The sequence below is a fragment of the Plectropomus leopardus genome, chromosome 7 (assembly GCF_026936395.1).
Source record: "Plectropomus leopardus strain MGB_pleo_1.0 chromosome 7, ASM2693639v1, whole genome shotgun sequence".
Taxonomy (NCBI): domain Eukaryota; kingdom Metazoa; phylum Chordata; class Actinopteri; order Perciformes; family Serranidae; genus Plectropomus; species Plectropomus leopardus.
Genome location: NC_142182.1, coordinates 29216746 through 29230704, shown reverse-complemented (window position 1 = coordinate 29230704; position 13959 = coordinate 29216746). Strand labels below are relative to the sequence as shown.

Sequence of the window (13959 nt, the reverse complement as noted above, 5' to 3'; positions counted from 1 at the left end):
TGGGGCGGGTATATTTATTTTCTCAAGTCATTTACAGTACAAAATAGACCTCCAGGTAACAAAATAGCCACAACTATATTGAAAACAACAACGCTGTCAATATGCAAAGCAACAAGCTGAGAAACACAGTGCAATATAGAAACTTGTGGAACTGTGGTGAAGTTAATAATCATGAAATAATGGAAAAGAATCATCTGAATCAGACAACATGCACCATTGCAGTCAATGGGAATTAAACTTCTACTGCAAACTGATAACTTTTTAACAGACAGTGACAACATCTGCAGTCCAGTGGCACATTGTGTCCTTTGTGTGTTTTCATATGCAGAAACAACATTGGTCAGGCATTGCTTATCAAGGATTTGTTTAATGACAAATGTTTCAGAAAAGATTATAATACATTTCTGAATTTAACGAGTCATATTGCTCTATCTAGCAACTAAGGTCAAATGCAATCTGAGTGCATGCGACAACAAAGAGGTACTGAAAATGATCAGCAATGCTAGCAGTTCCTTCTGAATAACGTCACCATAAATAAACATTTACACATATAATCTGGCTATCAAATATACGATGCTCTTTCAAAATAGATAAACTTTCTACAAAGCTAGTACAAATGGATTTAAGAAATTTCTCTCCCATAGTACTTTGTGTCGTAACTATTTACATGAAATACAAAGAAACAGGATCAACATAAATTATATATTGTGCTTCTATGTTTTCTAGCATGCGTTTTTCACACAAAAAAAATCACAAATGTAAACATTTATCAGAATCCTTCCACATATACATATACATTTTTTTGTAATTAATGCTTAAACTTTTTTCTGACATCTTATTTACATATTTTGGAACAATATTGGTTTTTAAAACACCCTCACAGCTAACTAACCCTGATCTTTAGCTTGAGACGGATCAGTGGCTTAATCAAAGTGTGACCGTATGTCAACCGCTGTTTGTCAGATCTGCAGTTTGTCACATAAAACGTGTCATCAGTAAACAAGGGAACGCTGGCAGTGAACACTCTCGCACTGCGTACCTGGAAAAACCTGCAATCACTGTCAATCTAGGCTAAATAGCACACTTGGCGTTTAAATCCTGCTGGAGAGGAACAAACACCAAATTCTCCACATCGAAATGTTAGAAAATGTAAGAATAAAGCTCCATCATCCTACAATTTTCTTCCAAAGTTGCTGTGATATCTTTACTAACACCTTACAAAGCTACAGCAAACCATATTGTTACAACGTGGGTGTTTAAGATTTCAGATTTTCAAAGTGAGCTGTGGGAAGGCAGGATGAATCAGAAATACTGCGCAGACGTTCTGGCGTCTTGGTTAACTGATAATTAGAGAAGAAGGTGGGAGTTGTTTGATTTCAGAGTCAGACACAAGACGGTCGTGAGGCAGGAGGAAGTGACAGAGCCCGGAGCAAAACACATAACTGAAAAACACTGTGAAAAAGAGCTGGCTGCACCCAGGAGGGGTTAAACATCAGCATTATACGCCGAGCTTAGACTGTTTGGGTTATGATAGCATGTCATCTGTGTTTACAGTGGAGAGGATCAATCTAATATTCCAAAACTGTGTAGGGAAAAAATCTATATTAGCAGGATTGTCGGGAATGGCAGGATGATGTTAATTTATTCGTTTTTTTTTGGACATTTAATCCAGTTTTGCAGGATGGGGTGAAGTCAGGTAATGTGGGAGACTTTTTGCTAGATAACAAAGAAAAACACCTAAAGTTCTGGATACTACCTTAAGTGTTACTTTTAGGAACTTGTTATGGATCTCTGCTATATTCAGGGTTCCCACACATCTTCAGGGAGAACATTTCAAAACTTTTTAATGACTTTTCAAAAAAAATGAAAGTTTTTTTTGTCTTGCCCCCGCTTGTCGGGCAGTATTCAAACATATTAAATTCAATCTCTATTCAAACATAATTTCAGCTCGCTGGCATACATAAAGAGAGAGAGGGGACGCGGAGAGAAAATGAAAAATGTACTTGATGGTAAACAAAGGTTGATTGTCGATAGTTTTACCACAATGAATGGTTGAAACGGTTAACCATAACTGCCACCATTGAGCTCGTCAGCCTACTGATGTGCAAGAGAGATATTAATACAAAGATCGAAGTAGAATCGAAACGTTGTCTTCATTTAACTTGTGTGGTTTAAGTGTGCAGGCGTTACTTTTTCCTGCGTGATGTGTGTACAGTTACCCTCCCTCAAACAAAGGTTGTCACACATCGACGCAGATTAGAGCTACGTTATGTCGACAGCTACAGAAAATAAATTTGCCATTATGTTACATTATGGGAAAGGTTATCCACGAAAGACTGCATGGAACCACGTCATTACACAAAACAAGAGTCCATGACTTTCCCAAAACTTTCAATGATTTTTCCAGAAAATATGTTGCCAAGCAAAATATTATGAACATTCAAACACAACAAAAACCCCAACATCATTCAGATTACACAGTCAGTTAAAATGGGACAATAATGTTTGTTTTTTAATTGGTTAAATCCGTTTATCAGTTCAGTCATTAATTCCTTAAATCATCAGTGTAACCTAACTATTTATCAAAATAGATTTTCCATTTTTTTCTGCCATGATTTCTCTTTTCTTTTGCTGCCTTGGTGTCATATTGTCTACAGTGGACATGCGTGTGTGTTCTTTTAACTTTATTACCAATTTGTTCTGATGGCTATTTTTTTAATATTGTGGCTGACATGAACTCACAATGTCATCTTTAATATATTTTAAATGACAAAAATACTAAAAATGTCTTTAATATTACAAGGTGGCACACAACAGTATAAGTTACGTTGGTAGCTTAAAAAAAAAAAACATGCCAGTTTCACTTCGAAAAAGAAAAGTCTTAATTTTTGTCTATTTTTTCATGAATGCATTTTGTTCACTCAAAACACTTTCCCATAAAAATAAAGTGTATTGTGAAAACATTCCGATTATATATTTTTTTTGATTGCAACATCCTACAACCATTTTTTATTTTATACCCCAGCCAACATTTGTATGTGGGGTCCATGTGGATAGCAAATGGGCTAGAAAAAAAAAGGACCCTATATGGGATTGTCCAATGGTTCCATAATGGCCCCATGATGAAAAGCATGTAGCTCTGAACATCAGATTGGTGGTACTTTAATTAAATATTCATGGAAGCAGAGCCTAGTGTGCTCCCCCTGCCAACTGCACACATGGGTAGGTTTACCCATGGGACCCAGATGAGGTTCACAAACCCCACATACAACGGTTGTATGAGAGAGACCCTTATTGTTTTAGCTGCAGTACTCTTATTACCAAAAAGTTAAAATCAACATGACATATAATTTAACAGGGACGTTCTGGGACCAAATTTGTTTTTAATCTCTGGTGTGCCAATCCTGTTTATCTCAGATCAACCGAAAATGTTTTATGTCAAGCAAACAGGTAGTAACAGTTACGGCTGCTAAATATTTAATCCCTTTCACCAGATGCCACAAATTACCTGATTTCACCCCAGAATGTATTAGCAGTATTTTGGGGGAAACAAAAGAAGTAATTAAAATCAACTTATTAACACAAAATGCAAACTCATAGTTTTCAGTGCCTTAAATGTTCAGACTCCATATTACTTATCAGAGACAACTATGAACAATATTTAAACAAACAAATAAATAAATAATATTCAAATAAACTAAATAACCATTTGGTGCACATTAATAATCTTTTTTTTTTTTTTTATCACATTTTAGCTAAACAAGAGAAAAATAATATTCACAGACACAGAGGAGCAGTGACACAACACCAGCATACATTTAGTGGAGATCAGTCCTCATGTGGGCTCTTTGCAGGTCAACTCATCATCTTCAATCTCAAATGAGACTGAGCGCGTCGCTCTCAGTGCACGTGGTACCTTCTCATTAGCGACAACATTTTACACTACGCAGCTGTCAGCTCTATCACATTTAGAGAATTCCAGTTCGGTCTAAAGACATGGCAGGAGGGAACGAGGGCTGGTCTGAAGCAGACGTCTGTCCCTGTGCGGTTGTTGTCCATCCAATCAACATCGGACGAGAGCTCTCAACAAGCTAGTCATCATTAGTAACACTGCCGCGGCTGCAGTGATCGTCAAAATGGAGTTCCAACCTACCTCACTCCCCTGAAGGAAGACAGGAAAAGAGTGCTGTTAAGAGTCTGTAGAGGCTCTCCGTCAGCCACATAAACCACACCGGGCTTCTAGAGGAATATACTGACATTATAGGAATTATACTTTTTTGCTCTCTTACATACAGTGAGATTAGCTGATACCACGCTCATGTCTCTACATGGAGCTGGAGCCAGTAGGTGATTAGCTTAGCTTAATATTAGCATAAAAAACAAGTTGCCAAATTGAAAACTACATGCACACAAATAAAAGCAAACATTTGTGGTTTAAGGGTAGTTAGTCTACATGCTGTCACTATTTTTGGACAGACAACAGTTTATCTGTCTGCCCAGAATTGAAATGCTGTCTCTGCTAGTTGTGGTAACAAAGACAACAACAATTAGCCTAGCCCTAAATACAGCTCTTAACTCCTCTCAAAGACCACAAATAGGTGTTTTTCAATTTTTTTTTGTTCAAAGATTAAACCAACAACATACAATGTGATAATGACAGAGTTTCACATGGGCTGGCAGAGGTATTTTTTTTAATTTAGACAGAGCCAGGCTAGCTGTTTCCTCCGTTTCAAGATTTTAAGCTGAGCTAGGCTAACTGTCTCCAGGCTGGAGCTTCATATTTCACTCAAGTATGAGATTGGTTTCAATCTCCTCGGATAACTCCTTGCAAGAAAGCAAATAAGCACATTTCCCCAAATGTTCAGCTATTTCTGTGAATGACTTTTTCAGTGGCATTCAAAGAAATATTTCATTCTAATTTGCCAAACTGCCCACCCGTCCCATGTCCACTTACCATAATTAAGTTTTAATATCAGTTTTAATATATCATATCATTATCTACCTTCAATAACTGGAGATTTATCCAGGAGATTTTGGCATTTTTGCAGTTTAGACCCTCCCATAACAACCACCACTTTACGTGAATATTGGGCAGTCATTTATATTAAGGTGTCAGTTCACCCAAATAACACAAAACACTCACTTTTAGTATCGAATCATGCAGTTGCTCAGGTTGGAGATATTTCTGACTCCTTTCAAACAGGATAGATAATAGAAGAAATCCAGCAACACGTTTTCAAAGAAACAGTGCCTTAATTCTACTCTTTTTTTTTTTTTTACATTTTTTATTTTTGAAAGACCTCACTGTTAACATTTTATTAAGGCCAAGGTTACGTATATTTGAGGGCGGGGTCACATGAGTAACAGGCTGTTTATGACAGTAACAGGCTGTTTTTGCAAATCATTCAGAGTAAATAATAGCTGTTTTTTCGGGATGAAACTTAATTTTCTGTCTGCATAGCTACATAGCTAGATACACTTTGAGATTAAGTATGTTTTCATGTTATTTGGGTGAACTGACTCTTTAATCAATGTGTAAGAACTGTATGTAGCATTACACATCAGATAGAGATAAGCTCCTCCCATACCTTGCCCTCTGGGACGCCAGCTCCGACAACCAGCACCAGATCACAGCCAATATTACAATCATTCCTATGAAGGGGATGGAGAGAACAGGGTGCTCAGACGCATGGATGAATATCTGAGGAGGGAATAAAAACAAACACAAGGACCATGGGGATGAAGGGAATGAATGAATGGATGGACTGAAGTATCCAAATAATAAAAACACAGATAAAAAGGGTGTGACAACAGCACAAATGGATCACCACAAATCACGAAATTAAAAGTGTGACATGGTCTATGGCCGTGAAATAAAGGGGGGAGGGTTGTGATGGAGTGATTTACATTTCCTGTTGAACAAAGAATGCATAACTTTAAGGTGACATACACATCAACTCAATGTGAGTATGTGTGAGCGGTCCTGTGTGGCATTTGTGGGCTCCGTGTGATGTTATGGTGACAAAGAAAGAAAGAAAGACATACAGCGTGAATGTTGTGACTAGCATATGGTGGTATTTTTGTCTCTCTATCCTCATTTTATTGTTAATTTGTTTTTATGTTTTGCTAAATTTGTCATCGAACAGGCTGAGAGGTCATGGACATTCAGAGAACAAGGACAGCATCAGAGACAGGCACGGGTAGACAGTTTGACACAACGCAGAGACATCTCATCACGGCTGTTGCAGACAAAACACAGAGTTTTAGTTTGTTTCTGACTATAAAACATAACGGATCACATTCGGTACAGTACTTTGCATTGCTCTCAATCAATTTCCAAAACACAGCATATTTTTTTTGTTTGTTCTCCAAAGATTTTTGGATTATTTTCTTTTTTGCTTACAAATAGCCACCGGCATCCATTCTTTTTAAAACTGTATGAAAATCCACTTGCAGAATACTGAGTCTGTCTTTAAGCAGTTAAAACCACAGATTGTCCTAAGGTTGGTGCATTTAAGGGTCACGCTGCGCTGCGTTCCCAAACTGTGCTGTCAAAAAGCCAAACCCAGAGGACAAACAACAGGCAGATAAAAACCTCGCAGAAAAGGGCAATGAATTTGTTATTGTGTTGTTTTGAATTCAGAAGGTTCAACTTAAGAGTTCTGGATGTTGATTTTTCATAACTATCCATGCTTTCAAACACTTAATATTCAAAAATAAGTAGGCTAATGTGACTAAAGTAAAACTGGGAATGCTGTTAATTGTTTAAATTATCTATTTAGACACGTTTCATTTCACTGCAAGTTGACTTTCACACCGTTTTATGCACCTTTTTAAAATGAACAAGATCCGGTCTTAAAAAGACAGTTTAACCCAAAATCCAGCATTTTCCTTCTTTCTGCAGTGCAGTTTATCAGTCTAGATTGTTTTGGCGTGAGTTGCTGAATGGTGAGGATATCAGCCATAGAGATGTCTGACTTCTCTACAATATATTGGAGTGAGATGGTACTGCCTGAGGTGCTCAAAGTGGCAAAAAAGGAGATTTATAAATTCAACAACTGTGTCTCCAGAAATCATGACCCAATTACTCAAGAAAATCCACAAACCTATTGTAAGCAGTTTCATGAAGGAACTATTTTCTTTCTACCGGTTTACACTCGCTAGTCGTTTCACCACACAGATGGAAGCGTGCACCTTGGTTCAATACTTCCAGCACACTGAGCTAGCTAACATTACAGCTCAGCTGAAGAGAAAGCCATTAATATTTATATCTCGCACTGTAAACGAGTCTCTTCCATGAGTAGATGCGCGTTTTCTTCTACATGGTGATATGGTTGGTGGGTGTAGGATGACAGAAAGAAAATAGAAGTATCCAGGTCATGATTTCGGCAAAGAGACAGTGCTGTTCAGTTTTCAAATGTGTCTTTTTTTTTGGCATTTTGAGCACCACAAGCTGAGTGCCATCTAGTTCAGTTATATTTTAGAATACGCAGACATCTCTATGGCCGATATCTCCAACACTTGACAACTCAAACCAAAACAATCTATACTGATAAACAGCACTACAGCTAAGAGGAAAATGTATATTTTTGATTTTGGGGTGAACTGTCCCTTTGAAAAAAAAAAAAAGAAATCTAAAGGTGCAGGGGTCCTTTAATTATGTTTTCTCAATACATTATTCTACAGCTACATAAGATTTAATGAACAAATAGACATTCTTTGCTTGAATGCCTTTTTGCAGATTTTGTGTTTTTGTCCAACAACAGTACAAAAGCATTACTGTCACAGAGGAGTCAGAAGACAGACACAGTGGGAGGGAAGGTTCCCCGGCCCAAAGCACAAAATAAATACTGATATGCGCTGACAGGCCAGGTCAGTTCATATCAAAACATACATTGCTACAGTATGAGACACATAAAAAGTGGGCTCAACAGACACAGGGTACATTAGGTGTGATGTGAAACGTGTTAGTTGACAGTGTGGGTGCAAAGAAAAGTGTTCTTTAATCATGTGGAAATTCTCAAAACTATTTCTAAAAGTTTACATCCATCAAGAAACAACACAACCTGCTCTACGGATGCTTTGGCAAAACTAAGCACACAATTTAAATGTTTGAAAGCATATCATTAATCACTCGCAGGTATATAGTGTTTAAATCAGTTTTGCTACTTGTTATTCCAACTGTATATTATTGTATTATTCATGTGTGTCCCTCTCACCTGAGCCCCCCCTGACAGCTTCTCCAGCTCTGCCTTGCAGCGCAGCAGCTCCTCCTCCAGCTCCGCTCTCTCCCTCTGACTGCTGTCATAAAGTACCTGCAGCTCCTGCAGCTCTGTCTTCAGACTGTCACACTGGAGGACACAGAGGTCAAATCTCAGTCTTTTCCCTACCGCATGATTGCATTGACTGAAATCCATTTGACTGAAATCAATTTGCTCGTAATGGTTGATCCTAAATCTTTCCATGTTTTATTCACATTATCATAAACTCCAAAGGCGCTTTTTAGACACTAGGGCAGCATACCTCTCTCTGAACCTGTGAGGCCTTCTCCTCCGCCTGTTTGAGCTGGTCCCTCAGGGAAAAGATCTCCCCGACGCCACCGTTCCAGCTGGTTGGTGTCATGGGCTTCCCATCGAATGAAATGTTCTTCTGGATGGAGGCATCCACCAGGCGACAGTTCCCAGACTGAGCCATGGTCATGTAGCTCTCTGTCATGACCTCATCCGGGCCGGTCTCCATCTCCTTCCCCTCTGTGCCCTCTGAGTCCTCCTCTTTCAGTGACAGGTAGACGCTGGAGCTGGACAGAAGGGTTAATGGTGAAGAATACAATACAGGGTTGCAACAGTATGAGATTTTCATGGTATGATAACCAGTTATCACGGTATTACAGAATTATTATTATCAGTTAATATGACCCTTAAAGGAATGAATGAACGGTTAATTTTGGTTGAAAAGATGTTTTTTAAAACCTGGAGCGACGTCACATTCCTTGTGATGCTTTCAGATGCCTTTCACAAGTATTTATACCTTTGGACCTTATGCAAATTGGTGCAATTGGTTATATCAAAACCATGGGGAAAAAAAGAGAAATGATTTGGTAATAAATTCGAATTGCAAGAAATAGTAGATTTAGAAAATTATTTTTGTAAAGCTAGGGAAAAATGTCTAGGGAAAAAAGAAAAATGCAAGGGAACATCTATATATTTATCACAATTACATTCTTTAAAAAATATATATATATGTTTGAAATTACGCCACAAAATAATTATAATTTTAATCACTTTGGATTATTTCTTCTTTTGCTGCCCACTGCCTTCTTCCCATCTTTTTGAAGAAATCAAGCCATTTTGCTCAGGTCTCAAAGGGTTAACGAAAGTAGAAGGAGAAGTCTCTCGTTTCTCATCTCTCGATTCTCCATCGAGTTGCATTTTCTTTCACTATCGTAGACAAGCACATGTACAAGGTATGATAACCTTCAGCTTTCATATCACGGTATACTATACTATATTAAAGCCGGCGTATCGCTGCAGCCCTAATACAGCACTCTTTTCATTTCAGCTGAAATCGCAGAAAGCTCAAAAATGGCCTCCATGGGCTGATTAATTACACAATCAAAGTCTTAACATGGTTGTTATGCTGTTTTCTGTGAATTTGTGTTAACACGATAAGTGTGCAGAGATTTCATCAAGTGCATACACAAAGTCTGACTACTACTGTTGCTGTGTTGTCGATGTGCTGGCTAGCTACTTGAATCTGGCCCGTCTGTCTTCTGGTTTTCCGAACTAAAAACAAATACAGACCACTGTCGCCTGCTGCTATGGAGGCTTATTTTCTCTCACGCAGGCGCAGAATATACGTGGCAGTTGGCAGTAGGCTTTGCTTGTGTTTTCAGGCGCAACTTTTTAGCTGAGACAGAGGCGACATCAGGTAATGCAACAGTCAGCTTCTGTTACCACTTTGATGTTGGTTTGATGTGTCTCGGCCTTTACAGACATGCGGTTATTTGAATCCAGCCAGCCTTGTAATAGGACTGAAAGTAAAGATTATTTTAATTTTTGACAAATAAAACGATTACTTTTTTATTATCAGTTAATTGTTTAGTCTGTAAAATGTCAGGAAATAATGAAAAAGGGCCATCATAATATAATTGCTTGTTCTGTCTGACCAGCAGTCCAAAACACAAACCTATTGTATTTAATTAAATTCAAAAAGATGCAAAACATAGAAAAGCACCATATTTAAGAAGTTGGAACAAGAGGCTGCTTGGTATTTTTTCTTAATTAAAAATGTGATTAATCATATTTTAAAATCCTGTCACAAGGTCCGTTTAGTACCTCTTCTGGTCAGCATGCTCATGCAGTTGTGACTTCTCTGCAACATTTAGAAAATCAAAACTTTGTTTTCTTTTTTTAAATAACTTTTACTTTCTTGATTATTTCTCCATGTTGTGTATATTGTCATTTCTGTCTCTTCTAATTCTTATTTATACATTTTCTTCTTCTTGTTAAGCGTAGTGTAACTTCTGCTTTGAGCAGTGCTATAAATAAAGTTCACTTTGCCTTCGATGCATCAGGAGATCTTTCTCAGCAGATGGAGTATGCCCAGCTTCCCATCTGCTGAGGAAGATCGTGGGATGCGTAAAAAAAAAAAAAATCATCACAGCTACTAAATAGATCTCGTCTGGAGATTATTTTCAAGGTCGAGAATGAACTTTTAGTCTCAAAATTGCTGTCGTTTAATCTACCTTTCAATTAATGAACTAATGGTTTCTGCACTTAAGTGTAATCCCTTGTATGATGTTACAGTTTCACTGCAGTGGTTTAACAGGTGGCCAGCCTTTTTCTAAATGAGACATGACGTGAGTGGCTGTGACGAGGGGTAGTATTCCTAAGGGGAACCCCTCCAGCTGATCCAGTAAGCACCGCTGATGAGTGAGCAGTCGTTGACCTCTCACCATGTCCTCTGTCTCTGCAGCAGCTGCAGCCTCTCAGAGAGACGTCTGTTGTCCTCCTTCAGGGTCTGACACTCCTCCCTCAGCATACGGCACTCCTCCTTCAGCAGGTCCACGTCACCTGGCAGAACAAGGAAGGTCACAGATGAAGATGTTAAGAGGAGGCAGGTCATTTGAGCTCATCTTTAATGTAACTGCTTGAGGCTTTAACATCATTACAACTTGTATTAAACATATTAAAATAATACTTTGATACGTTCAGGAATTCACTTATTCGCTTTCTTACAAGATTGATTTAAGAAGCTTGATATCACTTTAATATCTGTCTGTTCAAGGTCCAGTGTGTAGGACTTAAGGGAAGAAATATTTTTTGTTATCTAGGAATGAGCTGTTTATACCTACATATGTGGCAGGTCTTCTTACTCTATATCCGCCATGTTGTTCTACAGTAGTCCAGAATGGACAAACCAAACGCTGGTTCTTGAAAAGGGCCATTTGCATTTTGTGCGTTTTCGCATCAGCCAACATAGTTTCAGTTTCAACAAGTTTCAGTTCTGCAACCTCACCACTAGATGACACTAAATCCTACACACTGGACCTTTAAATATGGAGCTAGTTAGCTAGTAACCAGCAGCTGGTTAGCTTAGCTCAGCATAAAATCTGGAAACAGCAAGCCTGGATCTCTCAGACAGTTTCATAATCCACCTACAAGTGTCTCTAAAGCTCACTAACAAAAATATTTTTCATTTGCACACAAACTTATATTGTTTTTCATAGGGTTATGTGCTAAACTATTTCTTGGCGTGGACTGTTTGCCAGACAAGCAGTGAAGTCTCCAGGAAGTTACAGTCCAGGCCCCCAGGAAAGCAGCTCAGCCTTGCAGACAACTTTTTGCTGGTGGTCCACAAAGCATTTACTTATAAGCCAACATTATAAAAGAGACGTCCGTAAAATTGTTGACAGGACAAATTATGATGTCTTTTACATGTGTGATGTTTGTAAGGATTGATGAGCTTGCAATGCAAGACAAATTTCCGTGAAAACGGACAATATAGCGTTATCTTATCTTATCCTCCGACTTCAAACAAGGTAAATTATGAATTTCTTTATTCTGAATTTTTGAGCCATGGTGGTTTTGCTTTTCGCTTTTGGAGACAGCCATTTGAGGGACTGTACTTTTTGACAGTGTTTAGTGTTAGTGCAAATAGCTGTTTTTCCCTAAAATGTTAAACTACTTCTTTAAAATGAAAGCCAGCTGTGAGTTAGAACCTAACTTGCATATGAAATACATTTTGTGTGAGGTTTTACTGAAACAACTCAACAGTGAAATAATCTGAACTCCCCTCACTCAGTCCCACCCGAGGCTCAGCTGCAGAGCCCAGCGATGATATCATGTGTGAGAAGTGCATGTCCCTCCCCCATCATGACTTCATGTCCCTGGTATCCTCCATGCACACACAAACACACACACACACACGCACACACACACACCATTCCTCTTGCAACACTCAGTGATCACATTTGTAATATTTATTAAATCCCACAAATGATTTATATTCTTGACTGCGAGACGCTAACATGATGTGAGCGTGGAAGAAGAACATCTATAACATCATGCTTTGTTTTCATAATATTAGCCACAAAGACGGATCATGGGCTATTTGTGATTGTTGTACGCTCGATAGATTCCATAGTGCACACAGAGACAGTCCTCTCACTGATGGCTGTTTACTCAAGGTGTGAAGATGAAGTGTAAAACAGCACCTTATTGTATTTTAACTTTGATGTACTGAAAGTAAAACAATGTTGTAGAGGAGAAGGTATGTGTGAAAACTATGAAACATTCTTCCTTTCTGGCCTCCGCTTATCTTATTTTTTCTCTTCTATTACTACAATCTCCTCCTAATGCTCCTCATCCCTCACCCTCTCTCCTCTCGACCTCCCTGCGCTGGCTCTTCATGCTGATCTCGGCTCTCAGCGTGGTGATCTCCAGTTCGTACTCCTGGGTCTCCTCACTGAGGCGCTGCAGCTCGGCCCGCCGGCGACACAGTTCCTCCTGCAGCGAGGCGATGTCGTTCTCCCTTTCTGCCGCTGCCTCCTCCGCCGCCTGCTGGAGCAGGAGCACCTCCTCCTGGGCGACGCGCAGCTCCTCCTGAGCTTCGGCCAGCTCGCTCTCCTTCTCCTCCTCTAGGCTGTCCATCTCCTCCTGCACAGAACGCAGCTGGGCTGTGGGGAGAGGAGGAGGAGGAAGAGAATGTTTTCTTTATGAGGGATGCGTGGGTGAGACTGCAGCATCAGTATGGTATATGTGTGTGTGTGTGTGTATATGATTTTACCTGAGGTTTTGCAACAGTGGGCCTGCATGTGTTTGTGTGTGTGGGTGGTGTGCTTCTGCGTGTGCATATGACTGTGTGTGTGTGTGTGTGTGTGTGCGCTTGCTGTATGTGTGGGTACTGTTTGAAAGAACAGCTGATGTAACTGATGGTAACAGACCTTTTTCTCAGGGTCACATTCAGATTATTAGCTTAGTGTTTCCAGGAAAGGAGAATCTTCTCCACCTCTCACAAAACCACATTAACAGCAATAACAGGAGATAGTGGCAATAAAACCAGTAAGAAGTCAAAGAAAAAGTTAAGACGTAATTGTTGTGGAAAAGGCATTACTTCAACTGACTGAAAAGTAAGTTGCAGCTTAAAAAAAATGCTCTGCTCCTCCTTTTTTGTATCAAATGCACAATTGCGGAATAGGGGGACAGAGTTGCCTTTAGGCCTGCATCAGAGGCAGTAACAGAGCCAAAATGACTTCTGTATAAACAGGACAGCTGGCAGGACAAGATCATGGGCAGCACAGCTGTGTCATTTTGGTGACGTGTTATGTGTGTGATCCACAGTGGGAGATTTAAAAGGCAGTTAGCAGTAATTAGAAGCTAACTCAAAGAAGAAGAGTGCAGCTGAAAATGTCCGCAAATTGGGAAAACAGTGAGATTCGGGATCTCCTAACCAGCCGCC

General features: G+C 39.2%; 1 protein-coding gene across 10 annotated transcripts in view; it reads right to left on the bottom strand.

Moving 5' to 3' along the window:
• The window catches only part of ccdc136b (coiled-coil domain containing 136b), a 36854-nt gene continuing 22895 nt past the window's right edge, over positions 1-13959 (bottom strand). For 8 of the 10 annotated variants that reach the window (XM_088080414.1, XM_088080415.1, XM_088080411.1 and 5 more), the window contains 6 exons: positions 12875-13177; positions 10955-11072; positions 8524-8797; positions 8220-8351; positions 5589-5701; positions 1-4162 (listed from right to left, as the gene is read on the bottom strand). In XM_088080414.1, coding sequence (XP_087936540.1) covers positions 4150-4162; positions 5589-5701; positions 8220-8351; positions 8524-8797; positions 10955-11072; positions 12875-13177 — 953 coding nt within the window. In that variant the 3' untranslated portion in view covers positions 1-4149. The remainder of the gene's footprint in view (positions 4163-5588; positions 5702-8219; positions 8352-8523; positions 8798-10954; positions 11073-12874; positions 13178-13959) is intronic. The other 2 variants (XR_015777055.1, XM_088080408.1) reach the window with 2 other exon arrangements.